At 41.9% G+C, this 25,932-nt stretch overlaps 2 protein-coding genes across 2 annotated transcripts; one reads left to right on the forward strand and one right to left on the reverse strand.

The window, feature by feature from the left end:
• Positions 1 to 321: 321 nt before the first annotated feature.
• sid1 (secreted immunoglobulin domain 1) lies at positions 322 to 1,415 on the reverse strand. Its single transcript, XM_034706210.1, has 2 exons — positions 1,012 to 1,415; positions 322 to 716 (listed from the first exon to the last, which is right to left on the reverse strand). The coding sequence occupies exons 1-2, from the start codon at positions 1,052 to 1,054 to the stop codon at positions 322 to 324; spliced, it is 438 nt and encodes a 145-aa protein (XP_034562101.1). The 5' UTR covers positions 1,055 to 1,415.
• Positions 1,416 to 6,710: 5,295 nt separating this feature from the next.
• Positions 6,711 to 24,984, forward strand: si:ch211-1a19.3 (coiled-coil domain-containing protein 18). Its single transcript, XM_034707413.1, has 5 exons — positions 6,711 to 7,214; positions 16,359 to 16,455; positions 22,650 to 22,803; positions 22,960 to 23,107; positions 24,705 to 24,984. The coding sequence occupies exons 1-4, from the start codon at positions 6,888 to 6,890 to the stop codon at positions 23,105 to 23,107; spliced, it is 726 nt and encodes a 241-aa protein (XP_034563304.1). The 5' UTR covers positions 6,711 to 6,887; the 3' UTR covers positions 24,705 to 24,984.
• Positions 24,985 to 25,932: the final 948 nt, after the last annotated feature.

Here is a 25,932-nt window from a genome sequence, read left to right on the forward strand (position 1 = left end):
AAACGAGACAAAAGATACATTATATAGACTGCAGTAAAGTATGATTGGAGGGTAGAAGTATCAACACAGATTTCAATAATGGTGCCACATTCTTCACTTCATCTTTACTCACAACAAAAAAACAATGTCATTACAGTGAAGGTTAATGTAGACTGCAGGTGTGTTGTGGCCATACAGTACTGCACTCAGCTTTAGAAAAACAGAGATAAAGAGGAAAGATAAAATCCAACAGATTTTATGTCAACTAAGAGTCTGAACGTGAAATAAAAATGTAAAAGTCAAAGTAAAACCGTCTCAGTCCAGATCAGAGCTGTGGTCTGATCATGTCTCTTTGCGTCCCACCTCCTTGTCCCCGCCCAGACTGATCCCGCAGTAATAAAATGCTGTGTCGCTGTGCTGGGAGCTGTGAAGCCTAAGAGAGCCGTCCGACCCAGTGGAGACTTTATCCGGACTGATCCCGGCTCCATACTTCAGGACAGAGTCGTTTGACCTAACACTCAGCAGCATCACGGGACCCTGTCCTGCTGCCTGCCTGTACCAGCTAATTGTGGAGGAGGCGTTGCCAGGTGAGGTGGAGCCGGGTGGGGCGGCAGTGGAGGTGCTGTTGGTGGCATTGGAGACGTCCAGCAGGGGGCAGTGCAGGGTGATATCCTCCCCTGCTCTCACATGAACAGTGGAGGTTGGTAGGGTGGAGACATGCTGCTCCAGACAAACACCTTTAACGACAGAACGACAAAACATTTAAGACAAAGTTACAATACAGGAAGAAGACTGACATCATTATTAAAGATTCACACTATTAGATCATTAGTGGTAAGGGTTTGGTCTTTTTAATATCAGAAACATGAAAATTAGGTGATCAAATCCAGCAAACTGAAGAAGCAAACTGAAGAACAAACAGGTCTTTAATCCATTCATATCCTGTTAAAAAATGAACTGTGTGTCATAGATATTTAAGCTGTGTTTTGAGAGCATTAGTGGTAAGACATTGATAAATAAAATCAGACTCACCGCAGACAGAGATCAGAATCACACAGATCAGTTCAGACTCCATCCTTCACTGACTCTGAGAGCTGGGCGCTGGTTAAGCTCTGATAACTTGCTCAAACAGGAGTCTACAGACAGATTACTTCAGGGGTCTTCCCTCAGCCTCTCATTGGACTCTGCTGCATAAGAGGCCTGATTTGCATATCATGTGACCATGCGCACTTGAAGCCATAGTTTGATGTTTTTTTTGCCAGCCAGTTTAGCCAGTAATATTCCAGAGTTCTAACCACATAGGACAACTTTGAGACATAAGGTTTGGATAGCTATTTAAAACCTGCACTTGTCAGGAATTAAACCCAAAAATCAGAAATTAAACAGCAACTTTATGCCAACTTGCTGCACTGAGAGAGAAAGCGACCACTGTCTAAATACTCATTTACAATGTTTCCAGACATCTAGGCCAATGGAGCTGTGGAAAAAATTTCACTGTGCGTTTGATTCATTGTTATAATGCATATGTCACACCCTATAACATCCAGTGAGTGATAGAGAGAGGATGTTTGTTTTCATCTTTATTCCCACGTTTATTTCCATCTATAAAACCAGCACACGCAGCAGAGTCCTCCCCATCCCTCCTGTCACTCAGGGTGCTGTAAATCCCTCCAGACTTCATCCCGATCAGCTTGTGGAAGACTGTGATGCTGATTGATATTCAGAACAGTATGGTTATTATTATTATTATTTTATTATTATCAGTTTTCGGCCCCTGAGGACGCTGCTTGGTAAAAGCCTTGTTGTTTGTCTGTGCAGCTGCTCAGTGAGTAAATGTGGGGCTGAGACTCACTGACAGTTGATGTGACCACAAAAACACCTGCAGGAGTGAAAACATCAAATATGTTATTCCATGGGCTGAAGCAGTCAATAAACCACATAGATAAATAATCTGCAACAATTATATAACTGATTAAATGTTTTATTTTAGGAAAGAAAAAAGAGACAGCACTAATGTTCCTGGGTCAATTTGCCCTGGGGCATGTTTAATTATCCAAAAGTGTCAAAACCCCCAAAATCCTAATAAACATTTGTTTAATCTCATTATTAACTCCATTACTAACCATTTAAAACCACATTAAGTGCAATGGTGTTTTTTAATTCTCTCAGATCATGGTTCAATGAGGATAACTCACTCCTTTTTTAATGAAAATCCACTTTAAAACTTTTTTAAATGTACATTGGAAAGACCTAAATATAAATACAATATTTTTACATGACATAGATTTTATTTTGTATTTTGAACTATTATTTTTTTTATGAAGTGATGTTGATAAATTAACACAAGACACCTCTTCTGTCACATGCTGCCCTGATTTTGAGGCTGTTTTTAGCTGGTTTGGAAGGCATATATTGCCTAAAATGTGTATTGGACCATTATATTTGTATATGTTGATTTCACAAATAAAGCCAAGCAAAGATGTTTAATACCAAAAAAATACTTTTAACATTTTTTTTTTTTTTAGATTTTTGAACTTTAAAAAGGGTCAATTTGACCCGCAACATAACAGGGGAGTTAAATAATTTGAAATAATATGTCATCTGTTGATTGTTAAAACAGAATGTTTCACAGACAGGCGCATGTGCTGCTCCTCTCCATGATGCAGCTCCAGTTATTACTAATTTTAAATAAACAGGATCTTTATTCTCTGTACAAATGTATTATAGTATAGTACAGTGAGCCTCTGACTGCTGTGTGTGTAGTGTGTCAGAAGAGGGCAGTATATCACACGTCTCTGACCTGACTTCAGTGCATTTGATGAAATAATATGATCTGTAATAAAGCGTTCCTGCCTCACAGAGGTGCTGCTGAACCTCTACACAGAAACCACATTAATCAGGGTATTTTAGTGCACAGTGAAATAAATCATCAGATCATCAGACACACCCTGCAGGGACAGATCAGCAGACTAGTGACTGCTGCAGAAGAAACACATCGTCTCTGTTAGAGAATCTGAAGCTGCTGAAAGTCATCACAGCACTGAGAAATGTACTCGATGAAGTACTCGCATATCTCTTCCTCCACTTCTGATTGGATTGATCGATCTTTTAAACAGAGAGGCAAACGAAAAAGTCAAACTTCCTCTGTTTATTCCCTGCTTTAGTTTTGGGGCTAAAGATGTGTTCGAGTGAAGAGACAGACTGCTCAGTTTGTTGTCAGCGTGCTAGCTCCTGCAGCTAATCCCTGTAGTATTGTTTCCTTCCTGTGCGTGTCCTCAGCATTAGGACAGCTCTGCTCTGACTTTGCCTCAACACAGCTTCCTGTGTTTTGACAGAGGAAGCAGGGTGAGAGGTCAGCCGGCTGCTGTTCACGCTTCAGAGGTGTGAGGGTTTTTTAAGGTGATCATCATGGAGAGCTTGCTGTTGGCTGAATGTGTCAGAGCTGCACACACTGAACGTTTGGGTCTGATTTACTCTCTGCAGAATGTTTCTCTGTTTGTCTGCAGTGTTTTAGCCTGCGGTGCACATTGTTCATGATTGTACACAGCTGAATCTCATCAGAGTGACTGAGCTCCAGCTCCTGCAGTTAACCAGCTGCATGCAGCCTGGTGGACTGTATGCAACAGGCTGTGTGTTAGTACAATAGGTGAGGTCACATGACTTTGATTTGAAGCAAAAAAGTGCTTATGTGCATTTTAGATACACGGATTAAGGAAATCTGCAAAATCAATCAGCAAACTCCAGGACAGAAAAATAATGCTCACACTGAAGCATGAAAGACTGCAGTTCCTCTAGTGTTCACTAGAGCAGGGCTTCCCAAAGTGTGGGTCGGGATCAAGCAGCAACCTCCGGTCTAAAAATAAGAGTCCAAAGCGTAAGTGCTAAAAACTGCAGTTCATCAAGGATCCGCTTGAGGCTGGCTCCAGAAGTACCGGAAACCACATACAGACTAATTCAAAAAGCCGATCTTTACAGCAGAAATAAACATGTTTACAGCCTGGTACAAAAGACGAGTGTAGTCTGGTTAGCTCATTTCTCGATCGGCACACACTGTAGGGGGGGGTGATTTTTTTCTAACACGGCAATTTCGAAGATATTGAGATTACTAGTATTCCAATGAGAGGCACAGCTGACTTGATTGACAGGCGGGAACACTGTAGCTGTTGGCTAGGAGGCTCAAAGCCCGCCTCTTTATGTCACAATTGCTCGACAGCAGCAATATGGCTCCTGCCAACGATTGGCCTCAAAACAGTGCTTCAGGGGGCGCTGGTGGCCTAGCAGTCTAACCGCTCCATGTATCGAGGCTACAGTCCTCGTCGCAGAGGTTGCCGGTTGGACTCCCGGACGGTCGACCATTTGCTGCATGTCTTCCCCCACTATCTACTCCCCATGTTTCCTGTCTCTCTTCAGCTGTCCTATCAATAAAGGTGGAAAAAAGCGAACAAAACAGCGCTTCAGAAACAGATGGGTGACGTCACGGATACGTCCGTAGTCCATCAGTCTGTGGTCGGTCGCGAGACACAAATGTAGAGTCGTGAGATCTCTTCCAGAATGTTTCTTAAATAATTATCTAAAAATGTTCACCATTACTTATTTTTGTTATTTACCTTGTTATTAATTTTTATCTTCCTTTTTAATGTTTGTACTGTTTATTATTATTATTTCTTTACAATTATTATTATTATTATTATTATTATTATTATTATTATTATTATTATTATTATTATTTCTTTATTATTATTATTATTATTATTATTATTATTATTATTATTATTATTTCTTTATTATTGTTATTATTATTATTATTATTATTATTATTATTTCTTTATTATTATTATTATTATTTATTTATTATTATTATTATTATTATTATTATTTATTTATTATTATTATTATTATTATCATTATTATTATTATTATTATTTCTTTATTATTATTATTATTATTGTTATTATTATTATTATTATCATTATTTCTTTATTAGTATTATTATTATTTATTTATTATTATTATTATTATTATTATTATTATTATTATTTCTTTATTATTATTATTATTATCATTATTATTATTATTATTATTATTATTATTTCTTTATTATTATTATTATCATTATTATTATTATTATTATTATTATTATTATTTCTTTATTATTATAATTTTTAATTTTTTTCTCTTCTCTTTGTTGGTTTTGTATTACTTATATATAATTTGTTAACTTTTGGTGAACAAAGAAATACAGAAAAAAACAATAAAATAGGTAAAAATAGTCAATTTTACCATTTTATAGTACCAAATATTGACAAAAATAGTAGCTAAACTTGAATTAAAACCTTGAAAATATAAAATGTAACGAGTTTTCTGCCTTTCTTTGTTGGCACATGACTCCTAAGTTTAGGGTTAGTGAACAGTTAATTATCAAAAGCATCAGTAGCAGTAGATTCATTCATAACGGCACAGGAAACACAGCTACATGCTCATATAGGTAGGGTCATTTTATGTAGAGCAGCTAAATGAAGCCACATTAAATCACTTTGAGGGACAGTGGGGGTTACGGGTCTTGGCACCCCTGCACTAGAGTGTCTCCTGCAGTGAGTCTGTCCTCATAGAGGCCCATGTTAAAAGGTTACAGCAGAAATAAACATGTTTTACAGCCATGTACAAAAACAGTTAATGTCTCTACAGCTCATTTTTCTATTCATAAATATATATACAACTCACCTGTTTACATGAGATAAGGATTAAGGGGAGGTAGAATTAGGGGCGTGGCTTCTTTGGGCAACAGGTGGGAGCTCTCAGAAATGTCCAGTCTACTTGTTTTATTCTGATTCTGTCTTTGATTTTAACTCTCTAACACAGCCAGATTATACCACCAGTATGTAACTCCAGCTTGTTGGGGTGTGGCAGGAGGAGTGTCCTGGAGGAGGAGATGGGTGTGTCTTTGGTGAAGTGGGTGTGGTCCCGAAGAGGATGGCATTCACCCTGTGTGAGTCAGAAGCTTAGAGCTGGATCCTTGCAGGAATTCAAATGTTTATAGAGATGTTGTTTGGCTGTTTCCAGGAGTCCAAAGACTGTACTACCTCGCTCCTGATCACGCTCTCAGCCAATCACATCTCAGACAGACTGGCAGGGGGCGGGACCTGTGCCAGCTGTGTGCCAGCTGCTGGCAGGAGGTCAGGAAAGAGTGAGAGCTGCTGCTGAGGAGGAATGAAGGATAAAGGAGGGCGTTTTCTGCCTTTATTTCTTTCTTTTCTTTTTCATCTTCTTTCTTTCATCCTTCCCTTTTCTTCTCCTCTCTGTTTCTGTTTCTGTTTCTCTGAGTTTCATTTCTCTTGAAACAGCCTAAACCAGTCCTGCTGCCAAAGATCCATATTTACTGTTCAGAGTTCATCCAGGTCCATGCATGCTGCCAGGCCGGGAAACAGAAACAGAAAGCCTCAGTGTTCACACACACACACACACACACACACACACACACACACACACACACACACACACACACACACACACACACACACACACAAACACACACACACACAGAGTTTCTTTGGAAAGTTTCGTTTATGTGTGAAATCTGTGTGTGTGTGCTCTTATGTTGTGACTTTCCTGTTGACCATGGCGTCCTCTGTGGGCTCAATAACAGCGACATGCAGGGAGGAGGAGGAAGAAGGGGGGGACGTAGAGGAGGAGGGGGAGGTTGGGCGGGGAGTGGTGGATGTGGGGGGGAGAGTGTAGCAGGGTGAGGCAGGGGGTGTGGCCGAGGTTTTCCTCCTCCTGTCCCCCCTCCCTGTGTTCCTGCCTGCAGGGAAAGTCCGCCTCACTCCGACCTGAGAGAGACTGACTGAGAGCAACTCTACAGCTCGTCTTCATCATCCTCCATCCTCTTCACCTCCACCTCCACCCTCCTCATGGCTGACCCCTCCAAGTCCTCGCAGACGGCCAAGAATGTGGTCATCGCCCTGCTGGCGCTGTGGTCCATCATCTCGCTGGTCGTCATCGTGGTGTGGTCGACGTCTCCAGACATGAAGAGCGCGGCTCAGTGCCGCACCGAGCTACAGGACACCACAGAGAAGCTGGAGGGCGTGAAGGTGGTGTGCAAGAAGAACAAGGTGGCGCTGGAGGAGCAGGTGGAGGCCGAGCGGGAGGAGCAGCTCAAGCAGAAAGCAGAGATCCTGGTGCTGCTCGGACACCTCAACGCCACCAACCACACACTGGAGGAGTGCCGGCAGGAGAATGTGAGTGCAGGAGTTTATTTCTCTGATTCGGTTCAACTTAAAAAAAGGACCTGATTAAACAAGTCAAACTTTTTATTTTATGAATGAGAGAAATCATAAAAGTAGAATCAGTTTGTCTCTAAGAAATCTGAGTGTGCATGAAAACAAACCGACAGATATTTGATGTGATGAAAAGGTTGTGAGTTTGTTCTTGTTGAGGAAAGATGAACATCCTGTTGAATCAGTTCACTTTCATTTTTGATGAAGCCTCTTTCTCCTTGTGTGCTTCTGTGTGGATAAAAAACACACAAAGGTCAGAGGCAGGCACAAATATATGAAGTAATCAGTCAGTCTGTCGCAATGTTCCTGTAAATACCCACATTTGGTCCCGAGGGACATGAATTTAAATACTCTCACTCATCTTACACTCTCCTTAAAGGAATCATATAAAAGAGAATAAGACCTCTGGTTTTGTATTACATACATTTTGAGACACATATATCTGATTGGTTGCAGGGATCCATGACACGCAACACTTTATAAATTGTTCTAGTGAAACCTTCACTTAATTCATCTGAAGTAATGCAGAGGCTTCATACCGGCCTGCATCTGACAATAAACATGGCGGCCACCTAGCGGGTTAACTAGCTGGTCTTGTTGCTAAACATACTGTCACATCTTTAGCAGTGTATATCAGCCAAACACAATAGATGTGTCTTAGTTCAGGGGCACTGTGCATCTGAAGACTTCATTCATTTCTCATTTTGCATTTTGTGCATCTTCTTTGGCCCAACATGTCCAGCGACTGAAATCAGCTGACGCTTAGAGGGTTTTGTGCCAAGCGCGGAAAAGTGTGGCTATTTGGTTTGAATAGAAAAGAGGCGCTACCAGAGAAAAACAACTTCATAGCTAATGCTATTGACTCTTAATCCTGCTAGCACACTGTTAGCTTTTTTAAGCTAATAACTGAGTTGAGCAATTTACGAGCTGAGCAGATTAGAGACATCCGGCCAAGTTGTAGCTCATGTCAGATTTATGCTGTGGTGTAATGACCAACGTGACTTTAAACTTGTGTAATGTTTTGGATCAAAGGCAGGAGGTCGAGGCAGGTAGGTAGGACCATAAAAAGACGGAGTTAGAAACTTCAGGTTAAAAACCTTTCATGGATGCTCTTTAGCTGGGTTTTAGGCAAGCAGCAACCTCCGGTCTCAAACTATGAAGCCCTTGTGGAAGTGTTATAAACTGCAGTTCCTCGACAATCTGCTTGAGGCTGGCTGCAGAAACACCGGAAACCACATAGACACCAATTCAAAAAAGATGATCTTTAAAATAAACATGTTTACAACCTGGTTCAAAAAACGGCATGGCTCTTTGTAGCTAATTTCTCTATGGTGGATTTTTTTCTGACGCGACGGTTCAGAAGATATTAAGATTACAAGTTTTTGCCCAAATAAGGACATGACTGACTTGACTCCCAGACAGGAACACATAGCTGTTGGCTAAGAGGCTCAAACTCCGCCTATTTACGTCACACCATGCCTGGTTGAGTTCCGCATTTCCAATATGGCTGCCGCCGTCGATTGGCTTCAAAACAGTGCTCAGGAACAGATGGGTGACTTCCAGGATACTACTTCCATTATTTATAAAGTCTATGGTTTTAGGGAATCAAGGTGAGGCTGTTGCTAACTTTAGCTCAGACCTTCAAATGATTAAACAGTGATATGACTTTAACAGTCAGACAGCAGTAAATGTTTTATTGTTGTAACTCGTAACAGCTCGATGGGGAGGCTGATGAATATGAGAGCTTGATATTGAAGCGCTGTAATAATCTGATGGTCGGGGGCGTGCATCACATTGCATTTAAATGAAGCACAATTAATTTTTTGGTGCTTTAGGTCGTGGCTGTAGACAAACATCTGCTCGTTTTTTTTGTTTCCATTCATTCACTTTTTGAGAGACTGGCGAACAGCTTCAGTTAGCTTACAGCCTTAAAGCAGAGAGAAGGTGTCAGCATGTGTGTGTCCAGCGTTCGGCACTACACCAACAGACAGCTATTCAGATCCCAAATAAAATCCTTGTTTCATGTGGACACAGACTGCAGGTCACACAGACAGTAAATAACATGTGCACCTCTGAATAAATGAGCTGTTTCTACAGTTTAAACTCTTCCACAGTGTGTTACCGACTCCTCACCAAACTGATACTGAAAATAGAATCTTAATTCAGTTGAACTGCCAAAGCAGCGCGGCCCCACCCTCTTCACCAAAACACTAACAGCTTCCATCTGTCCTTACAAACAACCAACTCAGAGGCAGATAAGTAACGGATTATACCCAGAGACACTGGGCAGGGAGAGTGTGTTAAATACTCTATGATGTGAACACACACACCTCTCACTGTTTCCACTCTCAGAGGAGTTTTTAACATTTTCCTGTACAGTCTTTGAATAGTTTGTCCCTCCCAGCAGGCCGACAGTTCAAACTGTAAAAGGTTTTGTTTCTTCCAACATTTCCAGCTTCGGATTCTCTGAGTTGTTGGTTGGAAAAAGTGAGTGTTTTCCTTCACTCTCCCTCCTCCTCCTCTTCTGGTGGTTCCTCCTGACTCATTCCTCCTCTTCCTCTTCCTCCTCTTCCTCCTCCTCCTCCTCCTCCCTTCTCCTTTTTATTTTCTTCTCTTGTGACTCTACTTGTAAAAAAACGTCTGACTTCATTGCTTGAAGGGAAACTCTGAGCCTTGAAAGTCACATTTATTAATAGAAGAAGAAAGTGTGCAAATATGTTGGAGTGATGTTTTCCTGCCGACAGGAATGTTAAAATTTGCGACTGTTTGCCAACTTGTACCGCAATTCCCAGAATCCCCTGCTTACACTGCTGTGTCACCATGCGTGTTCTTATGAAATCAAGATTCCTCCAGAAGTTGCTCACAGCCCCGATGAAAGCTCCATGTGAGCTCTTGTGAAACATCATCAGTCTCAGATTTAGAAGGTCAAAGTTCAAATGCAGTCGGCAGCCATATTCTTCATTGTGAGGAGAACAAACTTATGAAAATGACACCATGATATCACTGAGAGTAAGACAAAGATAAGATAAACCAGAGCAGTTAAGTTGTGTTCAAAACAGCCAAAACAATGAGCTAACTACATGTCCCAGAATGCATTCTGGGTCATGTTTCGATGGATTTCTTCTGTTGTGCTATCACATTATAAATAGCTAATGTTAAACGACCAACATGAATCAGATTACAATCTCATAACTCATCGCTTATCATCTAGCGACTTACCTTCAATCAACCGGTCCTAAGTTTGCTGAAATAACATCGGTTTGTGGTGAGTCTCAGTTCCACTGTAAACAGTTAATTCCACAGAGGCTTCACTCCGGCTTACTTCAGAGGTACTGAACCTGAAATTGACTTTCTTGTTTTTAACTGGTCTTAAGTTTGCTGAAATAACAACATCATGAAGCAGATTAGTCACAAGTCAAAGGTCAAACATTGTCAGGTCTGTCCTCCTTATACGCTGATTGTCTTTGGTGACACAGCATCAAGCAGATTTGTGTCTCAGTGTGAATGTTTGATCTAGATCAGATTATTAGCTGCTCTTCATGCATATATCTGTTTATAGAGAGAAATAAATCCTCCTCAGATTATTAATCATGGGAGCCGGGGTGTCATTACGTTGGATTGTGTTCCACCCATAGACTGTAAAAAATATGGACGTAGTATCCGTGACGTCACCCATCTGTTTCTGAAGAGCTGTTTTGAGACCAATCGGCTGCGGCAGCCATATTGCTTCTGTCGAGACAGTGTGACGTAAAGAGGCGGGCTTTGAGCCTCCTAGCCAACAGCTGCAGTGTTCCCACAGGCAGCTGTTCCTCTCATTGGAAGACTGGTAATCTCAATATCTTAGAAATTGCCGAATTAGAAAAAAATTCACCCCCCTCACAGTGAGAGGACATCGAGAAATGAGCTATTCAGACTACACTCATCTTTTGTACCAGGCTGTAAACATGTTTATTAATGCTGCAAAGATCGTCTTTTCCCCATTCATGTGTATGTGACTTCCGGTACTTCCGTAGCCAGCCTCAAGCGGATCCTCGATGTACTGCAGCTTTTAACACTTCCGCATTGACTCATATTTTTAGACCGGAGGTTGCCGCTTGGTTCCACCTGCTTTTGCTCTCCACACAGACACAAAGGGGGCTTTTTGTTGCTGTTTGTTGATGCAGGTTATTTTCTGTACAGAGACTTTAAGGTTAAATAGGGAACAGTGCATAATGACACAGGCTGTTTTCATGGATTCACTACTTGAGAATAAAACATGGTTTTGTTAGTTTGGACATCACTCTTTATTGGCTAAGATGAACCTAACGTTTCTGTGTTGAAACCAAACAGTGGCAGAAGTAACTAACCATTTTACACACTTGGTTTGGTGTGGACTTTGCACGATAAGTCAATACCCAGCTGCTCGCAGTGATTTCAAATCAAGCCTTGGCTGTGTGGATGGAGCGGCTCCTCCCCGGTCTGCAAGACAAACTTCCTTTAACTGGCAGAGACTTCGAACAGAACCAGATTCACTGAGAAAAGACAGCCTCAAAACATTAGCAGGCAGAAATCTGATGATAGTATGGAGAGCAGGATATGAAATTAATCATCAAATCTGAAGTTCCCCTCATGTTGGGCATTTTTTGGGAAATCCCCCCATTTTAAAGACATTTTTCAGGCTCTGCTAACTCCTTAACACTGACATCTCCCCTCAATACCTCCAGCTGCTGTGTCTGTGAGAAAACAGTGTCAGATTGCCAACAATCGAACATTTTTCTTCTTCTCTCTTCCTTTTATACTTTTATGTAACTGCTACAGGTCACGTCTCATGATCAGCACAGCTGCCACACAGCTGCATTCCTGCACAGCTTTTATACGTGAGCTGAGCTCTGTAACTGCTCCCACCTGCAGCTTTGATTGACTCCACCTGGGCTCAGACTTTTCTGATCAGCTGCAGTGAGCCCAGTGCATGCTGGGTAAATATCTGTCATCTTTAACGTATCAGTGATGATAACAGCTCGGCCCTCCTGCCCTCAGCTGTGAAACTCCTGAAGCTCGTGTGGTATTTGCAGAAGCTGTGAGACATTTTCAGGGAGTGGGTTCACTCTGTGCCTCTCTTTGATCGGAGTCTCTGTTTCATTGATCTCAGCTCAGGTCGATCAGTTTGTCCTGGACACGTGTGTGTGTAAGTGAGTGTGTGTGATCAGGTCTGTTGTCATGCGTCTAACTCACTCCTGATCGTGTGACTTGGTGGTTAATCTCTTAAAGCTGTAGCAGAGTCCAAAAGAGATGAACATGGTCCACGTGCTGTCTGTCTGTGTTTATATCTGTCTGAGTTAAAGGAGTTCTTTAGAACGTTGCAGAGGTTTCTGAGAAGACTGAAGGGGGTGTTGATAGGCCTGAGAAGGACCTGGAGTTTGTTCCGGGACTCCTTAAGATCATTCTACACATTAGTAAAGATTCAAAGATTTTAAATATTAAAGGAGACGCCTAATGTCTCTCCTTGGACCAAAAGAGCATGGAGTTTTCTCCTCATGTCACTCATGTTTATTTGCTTTGGTTTAAAACAAACCCTGAATATTTGCCCTCCTGGATACGTCAGAAACACTGGAACAAAATATGTCGTCTCTGTGTTCATCTGTCACCTGGACTCTCTCCTGGCGGGTTAATGTCCCCTCCTCCTCTCTGAACTCTCATGCTGCTTCCAGCTACTTGAGGCTAACCGAGACTAGAGTGCACCGAGACCAAGACAAGACCAAGACATTTAGGGATCGAGACCGAGTCAAGACCCAGACCAAGGCAGGGCAAGACTGAGATAAGACCAAGACCATATATATATCAATGAAAAATCATGATGAAAGTTAACAGAATAAAAGACTTCTGTTTATTTTATTTATGTTTGCTTTAAATACAATTGACAGCGACAAACAAGGTTTGTTCTTTTTTTGTTGACTTTCTTTTGATGCGCTGTTAGAGACTTTTGACTCCTTAAGTTTCGTTTTGGTCGTTTGTTAGTTTAACTCTCGCTTTTGGGTAAAGTTAAAACAGTGTTTTCTGTTCCCTGTGATCTCAGGAGAGGTAGGAGGTCGTAGCGGTAGCTGAGCAGGATTATTTTGTCAAGCCTTTTTTTTCTCATTAGTTGTGTGCATTTTCTATTTTCTATTGTGGCCGTAAGGTGAAAAAAAATGAATGAATTGGGAAAGGGTTCTCTCTTATCACATGACAGGGACACAGAGTGCACCAGTGGTGATCTTGACCGGTCTTGATATAAAATACGGAGTCTGCCCAGTCCGAGACCGAGACAAGACCTAGTAAAAATGCTTTTGATTCTGAGACCTTAAATAGGCAGTCTCGAAACCAAGACCGGTCTCAATTACTACAACACTACGGATGAGTACCAAGATTTCTTTGATGGACAGCAACTAGAGTTCTGCTTCAGCTGTGGAGCACCTGTATATCTGTCTCCACTGAGTCTCAGCTTCACTATATCTAACAAGTCATGCTAAAGTCAACTGAAATATTGTACTACAGCAATGTGAAGCAGAGCTATTCAGATGTTACTGAGATTTATAATTAACAGATTCAAAATGCTTGTTATGTGGACAGAGTTGGTGTTGATCTTCAGGATAATCTCAGGGTGTCAGACTTTAGTGATGAACATTCACATGTTTGTTTTGCCCAAGTTGGAGAGAGGTAACTCAAAACTAATTGGTTTGTACTCTGACTCCGTCGTCATTGTGCTGCTTCTTACTTTGCTCCCTCACAGAGGTCTGTAAAGAGGTTAAAGGTCTTCCCGTTAGTCTCTTGGTCATGGTGTAAGCCGTGTTTGTGTAGTTCTAGTGGTCATTAAGGATGTGAAAGCAGTCCTCGAGGAAGTTCAGGAGCTCTCAAGAAGTGGACTGTATCATTGACGACACTGTGAACAGCAGCCTCTGATTGACTACTGAGAAAATTGTGAGATTTTGTGCAATGTTGCAAAACAAGAAAAGGCATGCAGGAGCGTCATCGTGCTGACCCACTGAGCAGCGTGTTAACCTGTCTCCTGCACTTCAAAAATCAGTCACTAGTATCAGTGTGAGGCGTTCAGGTGCAGGTGTTGTGTGAGGAGAAGAAAACATCAGCAGACGACAAGAGAAAGCTCCAGTTGTGGTTTGAAGAATTACAGTATAAGTGTGTGTGTGTGTGTGTGTGGGGGGGGGGGGGGGGGGGGGGGGGGGGGGGGGCTACTGTAACCACCAAGAGACTGAAGTGATTATCTCTATGAAAATGAGCTTCACTGCTGCTTCCTGGATGTCTCCTCCATGTGAGCAGATCCAGGTGTTTGCTGGGTCTTGAATCTGCAGCATGTAAATCAAGAGTAATGTCAGAGATGAACAAAGCTGTGTTTTCACACTGTGGTGAGATGACAGAGACTGCAGTTGACTTCAGATTTTCACAGCTATGTCCTTGAAAGTCTTCCAGAGGCCCTTGAGAAAATTTCAACTGGCTTTGATATGGCTCTATTGGCCCCTGAGGATGTTTCAGAGGGCCATAGGAAGGTTTCTTTGGTGCTTGATGAGGTCTTACTACCATACAAGGATGCTCCTGGGGACTCAAAGGGTGCATCTCAAAGCTCTAAACTTCTATCCTTGCATCCTTAACTCGTGTCCTTCGCTTACGTCCTTCACTCGTCCGTCTTTTTTCTAGTATTAAACTCAGTTGTTAAATTTCAGAGAAGTCTGAGCTGCTGCAGCGTCCAATCAGTGACAGGTGTTCGTTAAGGGGGCGTGTCTGTCAGAGAAAAGACTCCCACAAAGTCTGCTCTAGTGTTTCCTCACTCATCGCTCCTCCGATCAGTCTCCTCCGTCCTCTCGCCTCTCTCCTCCAGTAGAGTTGAGAGCTTTGGGACGCTACTTATAAAGGGGGGGTCTATAACTACTAACGGTTCTGCAGAACGAGGAGCGAGGAGACTGAAGTTAAGAGCTTTGAGATGCACGCAAAGACTCTCTGTGAAGAGTAATGTTCCCGTGGTCCTTGGAAATAAAGATTGTTAATTTGTACCTTAATTAGTTTCCGAAATGTCTGATCAGCTCTACTGCACCACCGGTGGTCAAACGGAGGAACTGCTGCAGAGGAAACAAACAGCTGATGTTTGCTCTCAGCAGGTTGAATCTGTGTGATGCTTAGCGAACATGACGTGGCAGTTAAGACTGTAGAGTTAGCTGTGATGTAAGTTGGCACGTCAGTTCTGTAGTCTGTGTGAGTACACAGTGTGCACTGTACATTGATGTTCCTGAACGCCTCTCTGCTGATCTAACTTTAACTGCTGCGTTCAATGAAAGGAATGTTACTAAAAGTTCTCAGCGTGCAGTCTGTCCTGCTTTCAATCAGCAGATGAGAGCACAGAGTCTGGCCTAATCTGGCACAGCACGGTCCAGCTGAGGGTCCTTCAGAGCAGGATCACCATGCACATGTTGGTCCACATGTGCTCAGAAATGTTCAGGATGAAGTGTTTCTTGTAGGATCAGTGATTTTGGTGCTAGTTTAAGGAAAGATAGAATGGTTAATCAGATCTGATTTGTGTGTGAGTTTTAAATGTTAATTCTTGGTTTGATGATTTCCTGACATCCCTGAATGCACCAGGCTCAAGTAGTGAGCTCACAGTGGAAAAAAATAACTGAAGTAGGGACGATAAAACACTTCTGTGGAGTAAGAGATAATATTTGGGACTTTCTGTGCCTTTATTTAGAGGATAGGACAGTTGATGAAGGAGGAAACTGGGATGTGACGTGGGGAATGTCATGCAGCACAGAGCTGGAATACAGACTGCATGCTTAAAATATCAGTTTATATTCACTATACATCATCACACAGCAAAGCAGTACTGACTTACCTGTACTTAGACATTCTTATATGAATGTAATCAGCAGCCACAGAGAACTGGAGAGACGTTTTGAGACAAAGTGTGGAGCATCAATAACTGCTCTGATCTCTGTGATATTTGAATCCTTCAGTGAAAACTCTCTGACGCTCCTTTGATAACCTGAATATGTGAACAAAGTGCGTCAGCATGAGAAATGTAATGAGCGTAATGTTCCTCTAACCCGTGACCCCCCCAGTAACAGCCTGTTTGTTTTGCCCCTGCAGCTCATCTTGCAGACGAACGTCAGCGTCCTGCAGGAGAACATCGAGCAGTTGCGTCTGACGGAGGCCAACCTCACAGCTCAGATCAGCCTGCAACAAGGTAGGAAAAACTGCATCACTGCCATGAAAGGAGAGTTTCTCCCTCCACACCGCGGTATTCTTAGCTGCATTTTCCCCCCCTGTTACTATGACGACCCGTGAGTCACCGTAAATAAACAACACACGCCATTGGTTAGAGTGAGCGGGAGATGGAGAGAGTCTCCTTTTAATTATGTCAGAGGAGGGAAAACCAGGGATATAAAACGTATCCTCAGTCACAGTTTAAGAAGAAAATAACACAGGCAACATTTTTGGGAGCTTTTACTCTCTGATGTGAAATAAAAAGTTGTATGGTGAGCGTGATTCAGTTCCTGAAACAGGAGAGTTTGTCTAAAAACAAAAATGAAGGAAAAGGGAAGATTATACGACGAGCACGAATATAACGACAAAGACTGAAGGCAGAACGACAGGCTGAGAATAAAGGAGAGAAACAGAAGCTGAAGAAGAAAATAGAGTTACTATTTTGTGCTCAAGTGAAGAATGAAAAAGAAGATGCTTTGCTCCAAATGCTACATTTTTTCTAGGCTGCATAAACATTACACAGAAGTGACAACATGGACATAGGAGACACCAGACAGAGTGATGAAGCAGAGGAACTTATAGCGAGTTGAAAACATGTGAATATGTTGGTACCATTTCTGATGAAGTTGAAGAGTAAGGGCTCAAATGAGGGGCTGGACTCGATGGTGAGCCTCCCTGCTCCTGGTCTGTGACGGTCAGCTCCCTACAGAGAGGCAGATAAATATGACTTCAGATGTCTGCACATAGATCAGGAAGTCTTTTTTAACACGACTGAAAATCTCTGATGCTATAATAATAAGAAAACTTTATTTTGTATTACTTTTCTTTGAAAGGCTACAACGTGCCTCAAAGAGAGAGTGGAGGAAAAAAAGGACGCAGACAAAAACAGCAATGAGTATACAAAAATGCAGGAGTTATGACTCAGAGCGTCTGAGAGCGTACAGTCAGACTAAAAGAAGAACCTAGATCTAATAGAAAAATCTAAATGAGTCATCTTCTAAATATGAAGGACAATATGGTTCGGTCTACTACAACTAAAAAGCAGCCCTGATCTGAAACAGAATGTCTTTCTGCATGTGAAGAAGTGACTGAAGAATGATCACTTATATGAGGGCACTACGGTGGTGCAGTGGTTAGTGCTGTCGCCTCACAAGAAGGTTCCTGCTTTGAATCCAGGAGCACTCCTTTCTGTGTGGAGTTTGTGTGTTCTACCCAAGCGGCAACCTCCGGTCTAAAAATATGAGTCAATGCGGAAGTGTTAAAAGCTGCAGTTCATCGAGGATCCACTTGAGGCTGGCTCCGGAAGTACCGGAAGTCACATACACATGAATGGGAAAAAGACGATCTTTGCAGCATTAATAAACATGTTTACAGCCTGGTACAAAAGATGAGTGTAGTCTGAATAAGCTAATTTCTCGATGTCCTCTCACTGTGAGGGGGGTGAATTTTTTTCTAATTCGGCAATTTGGAAGATATTGAGATTACTAGTCTTCCAATGAGAGGCACAGCTGCCTGCAGGAACACTGCAGCTGTTGGCTAGGAGGCTCAAAGCCAGCCTCTTTACGTCACACTGGCTCAACAGAAGCAATATGGCTGCCGCAGCCGATTGGTCTCAAAACAGCGTTCAGAAACAGATGGGTGACGTCACGGATACTACGTCCATATTTTTTACAGTCTATGGTTCTACCAGTACGGTGTGCGTCTGGTTTTGTGTCTGTTTGTCCTGTGATAGGCCAGAGACCTCTCAGCCAATCACAACAGGGATAGGCTCAAACAGGAATCAGCAAGTGTTCAGACTTCAGACAGACTCATTATGAACAAAAACACTGAGAAACCTGGGTTTGGGCTGTGTTCTCAGTCCAGAGCAAGGCATGATGGGAAATGTAGCACGAGTAGTCAAATAACTTGGAGAGGATTTCCCAGTGAGTGCTATGTTAACGTTAGCAGATTGGTCTGCTCACACACATCTCTGTTCCTCTGAGTTTTCCGTGTTAAGGCCAAATTCCACCAGATCCGTCTCCGATCCGTCAAGGCACCGGATCTGACAGGAAGTCAGGCTTCAAAACAAAATAAAGACCTGGTTAATTTTCAAAATAAAACACTCTGTGTTATCATTAGATCGTTTTTAACTTAACTATGACAACAAAATGTCATTTAGAGTGGAGGCAGGCCTGGAGTCATCAGGTCAGAGGTTTTCAGAGGCTGATAAAGACAACATGGATGAGGAGAGGAGGAGGAGAATCCTTGATTTAGTAATTACTGTGGGAAAACCTTGGTCACATGACTCCAGCTGCCTGGCGGTTTCGCTCCGTGCTGCTTTCTGAAAGCGCGACCGGTGGGTGTTGACGGACGAGAGCGCACAGAGCCGGACCGCAGCGGATCGGAGACGGACCGGACATGGAAGACCAGTGTCAGACCAACACGCAGAGATGCAGCAGCTATACCTGCATCCAGCTCGTCAGTCTCTGATGAAAGTTGAAATCTTCCTTAAAAAGCGGTCTTTACATAAACATGTTAAAGAAGTCTTTCTGTCCTTAAACACAGAGCACGTTCTAACGTGAGGCACAGAGAGCTGCTGATGTTTTTGCCTCAGGTTTTGGACGCAGTTTTCTCCTTTGTTAAATTTAAGGAGGTTTTTTTCCCTGACTAATCCTCTCCAGCATCTGCAGCAGGGCGGGAACAGTAGCATGATGGGAAGTGGAGGGAGCGTTTAATGACAGTGACTTCCTGCTCAGAAGGTGGGGGGGTGAGGTGTTGAATTCCAGTAGGAATCAGATATGAGAGAGGCATTGTATTCATGGGGAGCTGCTGATAAACACGCCTCATGTGTAATGAGAACATGGCAGGCAGGAACAAAGAAACACCTTCGCAGTTCAGGGCTGACATCATATTTCCATTCAGCTCAGTATGTTTACATTAAAGAAATTCAGACTAAAATGACTCCTGTAAGAACACTAATGTGACTAATAAAAATCTCTCACACTGAGAGTCTTTCTCAAGACATCTAAATACCGAAGACCTTACATGTAGCATCAAGTCAGAGCACTGTTACTGAACAGAGTGTGTTAGGTTCATTATATCTGACATGATCTGGGTAAATACTCTAACCTGACACCTGTGAGTCCACATGTTGATGTGCATCAGGGCCTGGTTGTTCGAAGGGTTTAATCTGGATCAGATTTGGAAATCCATTCTGTGCAATCCATGTTCAGTCCCTTTATTTAAACTGGACAGCAGTAACCTGACCATGAGACAGATTTAAATATTCTGCCAAATCTCACTTATTGCATGGAAATAGTTAATTATTTTGATGATAATGGTTCTGAATGAAACATGGTTAGATTACAAAATGTAATCTGATTTTGTGATCCTTTTTAAGGATTTAATCTAAGCTGGTATCCAGTCAGATAATCCAGTTGTATCGCTCTCAAAGAGCTGGGCCTGGTTGTAAGGGCTGCAAAAAGTCAGCTCACAAAACAGGAAATTAAAGTGATAGATGGAAGAAATATTGCCTGAAATGAAAACTAGAAATAAATATATCTGCAGGAGAACAGCAAAAACACAGGAGGAATCAATCTAAACCTATCATTATAAAATAAAGGTCAGATCTCAGCAGGTAAAGTAACATTGCAGTGCAGCGAAGGAAAGAATATCTCTCTCTGAGGTGTGCTGGAGTAAAAAATCCAGGATCTGCTCACAATAAGCTAAAGAACAGAAAACATGAGAGCTGGCAGCCGAGCTCATTCCACTCATAACACACAGATAAGACTCTGCGCTGCCTTATAAGTTAATAGAGACTCAGAGCTGAACCGAACCCTGTTCAGACCTGCTTCATTCACTGGGTTATTCCCAGACCTCAGGCTCAGGTCACACTGTGTCCCAGGACCCCCCCACCCCCGTCCTCCTCTTAGTTACTGTTGCTGTGTTGGACAATTTTTAAACATTATCACGGCTTCATCTCCAACCCAAGCAGAACGAGAGTCCTTTTATTCTCTGATATTGACCACACCTCATGGTCTTCCTCATAAAAGCTCTGCTATTATTTTATTGATTCTACTGCTTCTATCTTTCTTAACACCAGTGTTGTTTTTGGCAGCTATCTTAGTTTTAGTCCTAGCCTTAGTCTTTTGGACGAAAATGCTTATTAGTTTTAGTCACATTTTAGTCATTTATATAAGTGATAGTTTTAGTCTAGTTTTAGTCAGTTTTAATTAAAAAAAAAAAAAAAAGGATTAATCTTTTTCACAAATAAATTACTGGAAATTATATCAAATCTGATATTGTTTATTGTTATAATAAACAATAGTAGATGTATTATACACACAGTGTTATTTCTCATAGGCCAGGCTTATGTTAAGATAAAGGCAAATGAAGCATGAATTAATATGATAGACGGTTTATTTATCTACTTGAATTACAGTTGTAAACTTACTAAATACTTTGACTTGCAGTCTTCGAAGCGTTCACCACAACTACTTAACAAAATTCTGCCAAACAAATGTTTTAAGTTTAAAGCATGTTTAATGTGAATCAGATGAACGGAGGTGTTGCACACAGAGGAGACGCTCAGCTGGGGGCTGCGACTGAGTGACAGCTCTTTTCTCTGCCGCCGGACTGATTATGACTCAGTTGCACTCCTGGCTGACACCTGACCACATAAACATGCTTATTTTTCTCAATAAGAACGAGTAGACCGTAAACTGGACACTGTGAGTCTTAAATATGATTCTGTTCAGTTGCCCTGTTGCAGTAAATCCACGTTGTCTAGGTCTTCACTGACTCTGCGTAATATCTTCTGAACCGTTACGTTAGAAAAAATTTCACCTCCCATACAGTGTGTGTCCATAGAGAGATTAGCTTCGTAGGGCCAAGCCGTTTTTTGAACCAGGCTGTAAACATGTTTATTAATGCTGCAAAGATCGTCTTTTTCCCATTCATGTCTATGTGGTTTCCGGTGTTTCTGCAGCCAGCCTCGAGTGGATTCTCGATGTATTGCAGTTTATAACACTTCCACATGGGCTTCATCGTTTGAGACCGGAGGTTGCCGCTTGGTCTCGTCTCGTCAACGAAAACTCACACACGTCTCGTCATGTTTTCGTCATCAAAGCGCCATGTTTAGCTCGTCACCGTCTCGTTATCGTCATGAAAAAAAGGGGCGTCAACGAAATAATTTCGTCATCGTCATCGTTGACGAAAACAACTGTGCTTAACACTTAGATATCTTTCCCTTTTCTACTGTTCAACCTCTCTATTGCTTTGATCTCACTCTGTTGCTTTGTCCTCATTCTATTCCTGCGATCTCATTCTATTTCTCTGATCATATTCTATTTCTTTAATCTCATTCTACTGTTTTGATCTTATTTCATTGCTTGATCTCATTATATTGCTTTGATATAATTATCTTGCTTTGATCACATTATTTTGCTCTGATCACATTCTAAGTATAATGTCCAGCAGGGAACAACCCAACTATAGCATTCTATGAGAAAATGGTCCTGCTTCTCAGCTGATTGTTTTCCTTCAGTAAACATTTTCCTAATGAGTTTATGGTCTCATTCTCTAGTTTTAAGTCTTCTTCAACACAGCATAATGTTCATTTAGCAAATGATAGTCCCATTAAGAGTCACTGAGACCCGAAGCAGGGGCGGAGTTAGACGGAATACCTGGGACTGACGAAGCAATGTCTATCCACCCTTAAATGACAACAGAGGGTGCTGAAGTAACCAGGAGAGAGACTCATATTAAGATTCAGAGCTCCTGTGAGGACCCTTCTCTTAGCGTGGGGTTTGGCGCCCTCTGTGATCAAAGCAATGCCTCTGATCTTAGCTGATTGAGTCCTCTATTTGTGTTTGAAGTGATATAAAAAGAAAACACGTCACCCATTTGTCTAACAGTCAGATCAGACAGACAGTGAACCATTGCTGTGGAGAATGTAGTGTCTGGTACTGCAGCAAGCTATGTCACCTTGTCTGACATACTCCCTTCGGTAGTAGTCTCAGGCGTTGATAATGAGTATGTAGGAATCATCTGTGTTGTAGCTGATGGTCTTGTTTTCCGTTGCAGGTCATAAACAGTCATGATTATCAGTGTCAGTCTGTTTTGGGACCCATGAAAGTCCTCACAATAGCTTTAAAGACCGGACGGTGACTGATGAGGTTTTATTTGTGTGTTCAGATCAGATCGACGCCATGGAGCAGAACCTAACCCAGGCCGCCCATCAAACCGAGGCCTGCGCCAGCCTGAGAGCAGCTGCTGAGAGCCAGATGTTAGCTGCTCAGAGTCAGACCCGAGCCTGTGAGTCGGGACAGCAGTACATGAAGAAACAGCTGTGAGTCAAACCTACACCTGTTCACTGTTTGACTCTGATAACCTCAGAGTGAGCTTCACAGAGACTTTACAGCTCTGACTGTGTGTGTGTGTGTGTGTGTGGGTGTGTGTGTGTGTGTGTGTGTTTGTGTGTGTGTGTGTGTGCTCGTGGTCACAGTCTGAAGTGTAAGCTGGAAGAGTCGGAGGCTCCTGAGCAGTCGCAGCAGGTTCCCCCCGCACCGACCCCTTCTTCAGATGCCTCGCCCCTCTCTGGTATTCCTGCGCTGATGCTGCTCGTCTGCAGCGCTCTGCGTCTCATTACCTGAGTGAGTACTGACGCCTGTATGCTCACACACTCACACACTCACACACAGCTGTAAATCAACACAATGAAAACCAGCAGAAACGGTTGAACCTGAATGCATCGTCACGCCCTGAAAACCCTGGTGTAAGTAATCCATCATGTCAGTCAGTCTGTGGTTTATTAAGACGAGTGAAGAAAACAGTAATGCATAACATTCATCATTATATTCATATTTTTATACCAAGATATTTCTAAATGAAACTTGTTTGATTATAAACAGATGAATAGTTGCTTTGCAAAACAAACAAACTGCATCAGAACATTCCTTCACTACTTTTAGACGTTCAAACTATGAGATGTTTCTGAGATTTAAAAATTCACAAGAAAATAATTTGTGCTTTTAGTGTTGAGCCATATAAACAGAAAAACTTTTCTCCTTATCAAAAAATATGGATTTTTTAAGATTACATTTATAGAATTAATATATCATTAAATATAAAGTTTTTTTTTAATGCAAAAGAAACAAAGTATTGTCCTAGCATCCTGAACTCAGTGACTTATTTTTGCTTTAATATTTCAATATTTTAAAATCATTCTCATTAAAAGTGACTCTGAAGTTGAGGTGTGTTGGAGCTTTACATTTGTTTTTGTTTTTTGTTTTTTTCTATATATGTTCTTGTTGAAATTCTTATACTGTACACCTCCTTGTTTGCTGCTAAGTTTCTCCCTGTTGTGGGACGAATAAAGGAGTATCTTATCTTAAGAACTCCCCCTGCTGGTCAGAGCTGCTCACTGCAGGAAGAAGAGTGTATCATAGATAGGACAAATGATCAATGAAGAGCTCCTCAAACCAGAGAGGAAAAACACAAAAAACTAAATTATTTAGAATAATAAATTACTTTTTTATCCAGAGGGGAGTGTTATTGAGGGATAAGATGTTGTTTCTACATCTGATAAATCAATAAAGAACCAGATTTAATTTTAAAAACATAAAGGAGGTGTTGTAGATTAATATCCAGAAGTGAGTTTTAAACAGCAGCTTCCTCAGAATTATCTTTATTTATGAATCAGAGTAAACACAAACAAACCTCTTCAGGATGCATTCTGGGTAAACAGGGTCAGACTGTGGGGGCTGGGCTTGTTAACAGGTACCAACATGGACATAATAAAAAGTAGACGCCGCGCTGCTACTACCTGTTGGCACGGACGAGCCGTGGGTAATCTGTTTGGCAGGCGCAATTAAGTGTCAGCACATTTAATCAATCATAACTCGCTGAATACTAAACTGATTTTCATGCTTTTTTTTTTCTGCAAACTTCATACATGTAGGTATGATACAGGACACATGGTTCGGCGTATTTTAATATTCATAGTGGGCTTAACAGTAATAGAATATTCTGATATGTGATAAATGTGATGTATGATAGGTATTTTGCCGCACAGTGCTCTGGCATGTTGAAGTCTCTGCTGCTTCAGCTTACGTTTACAGGTAGGATCATGGGAAGAATGACCGGAGGATGACCAAGATGGGGGCCGTATTTCTTGCGCCCCAGCAGCCAATGCGACGTCTACTCTTTATATGTCAATGGGTACCAACGTGTGTTGTCCTGTTTTTTCAGGAGCTCAGTGAAGCGGCAACCTGTCCATCGACGGCGAGCACTGTGGTCCAGGACGAGGGGGCGGTGGAGCCTGGACGGACCTGATGACTGCTGTACAACCTTCCTGTCTACGCACCTGATCGCTATGGAGACGCTGACGTGTCACGCTGTCGTATGATGAATGATTGGACGTTGACTGACTGTTTAAAGACAAATGCTGCTTCACTCTGTCGGCTAAGACGTTTTTTACTCCGCAGCTTCAACTTGATTTATTTTGCTTCTTAAATCTTCAGTTTTTAAATCCTCCGGCAGGTTTCCTCTTCACTTTGATTATCATACTGCAGTTTATCCTAATGAAGCTTCACTGTGTTTTAAAATGCTCCATAATGGAGAATTCAGGGACATGGGATGTTGAAGAATCAGCTGTTATTTTTGTCTGTTTACTCTTCATTATAGCTCTGATTATTTTAATTTGATCTGCAGGTGTTGATGAACTTGCAGGTGTTGAAGAAGGTTGCATTCCCTGACTCTCTGAGTGAAACTTCTCGTTCAGAGGAAACACTCCGTGATGAGTTCAGGTCATTCATCAATCTGTAACATAGACGGTATAAAATATTGTTAACCAATAGAAAGCCGTCCTGTCAGAGCTGAGGCGGGAAGGGAAAAATGGAGGGAGTTGGTGAAGTTATTATCCCACATCTTAATTTAAGACTGTCTTTCTTCATGCAGTCAAAGCTCTGTAATCACTCGTCGGCAACGGTCTCCTTACTGAAACACCAGAGAAACGAAAACCTGCTCTCACACCAAAAGATTCTGTGTTCTTAGCTGTAAAGAGAAATCATCTGTACTGAAGCACATCTTACTGTTCAGTCTGAAATGTAGTTACTGATGAGTGTGCTGAATAAGCAGAATATGCTCCAGATGGTCGAGGTCTTTGCAGAACTGTGCTGAGATCAACTGTTTGTTAATTTATTGATCAGTTTTTCAGACTCTGTTCTGAGGGTCGACTTCTCTTTCAAACAGAGAGAAGGTCTAACGCAGACGTGATGGTGCTGAGTTCAGTCTATTTATTCAAAGTGATAAAATCTAAAACCTGACAGAGGATTTAAAACGATCAGCAGGGATACAAACAAAGCTTTATGCATTTTCTATTAATTTAAAGACCCTGATCACACCTGACTCCTCTCAGCTCACAGTGAACGGTGTTGTCATGGTCATCCTCAACGTGCCCGGGCTCAGCAGCGCCATC

The sequence above is a fragment of the Notolabrus celidotus genome, chromosome 2, assembly GCF_009762535.1.
Source record: "Notolabrus celidotus isolate fNotCel1 chromosome 2, fNotCel1.pri, whole genome shotgun sequence".
In the NCBI taxonomy this organism is placed as follows: domain Eukaryota; kingdom Metazoa; phylum Chordata; class Actinopteri; order Labriformes; family Labridae; genus Notolabrus; species Notolabrus celidotus.

What these genes read in the sequence shown, in the direction of transcription:
- si:ch211-1a19.3 (XM_034707413.1), top strand. Translation starts at nt 6,888, where the DNA reads ATGGCTGACCCCTCCAAGTCCTCGCAGACGGCCAAGAATGTGGTCATC. An exon ending in AGGAGTGCCGGCAGGAGAAT is followed by an intron (nt 7,215 to 16,358) that starts GTGAGTGCAGGA and finishes TTGCCCCTGCAG; the next exon opens with CTCATCTTGCAGACGAACGT. An exon ending in TCAGATCAGCCTGCAACAAG is followed by an intron (nt 16,456 to 22,649) that starts GTAGGAAAAACT and finishes TTGTGTGTTCAG; the next exon opens with ATCAGATCGACGCCATGGAG.
- sid1 (XM_034706210.1), bottom strand. Translation starts at nt 1,054, where the DNA reads ATGGAGTCTGAACTGATCTGTGTGATTCTGATCTCTGTCTGCG. An exon ending in GATTCTGATCTCTGTCTGCG is followed by an intron (nt 717 to 1,011) that starts GTGAGTCTGATT and finishes CTGTCGTTAAAG; the next exon opens with GTGTTTGTCTGGAGCAGCAT.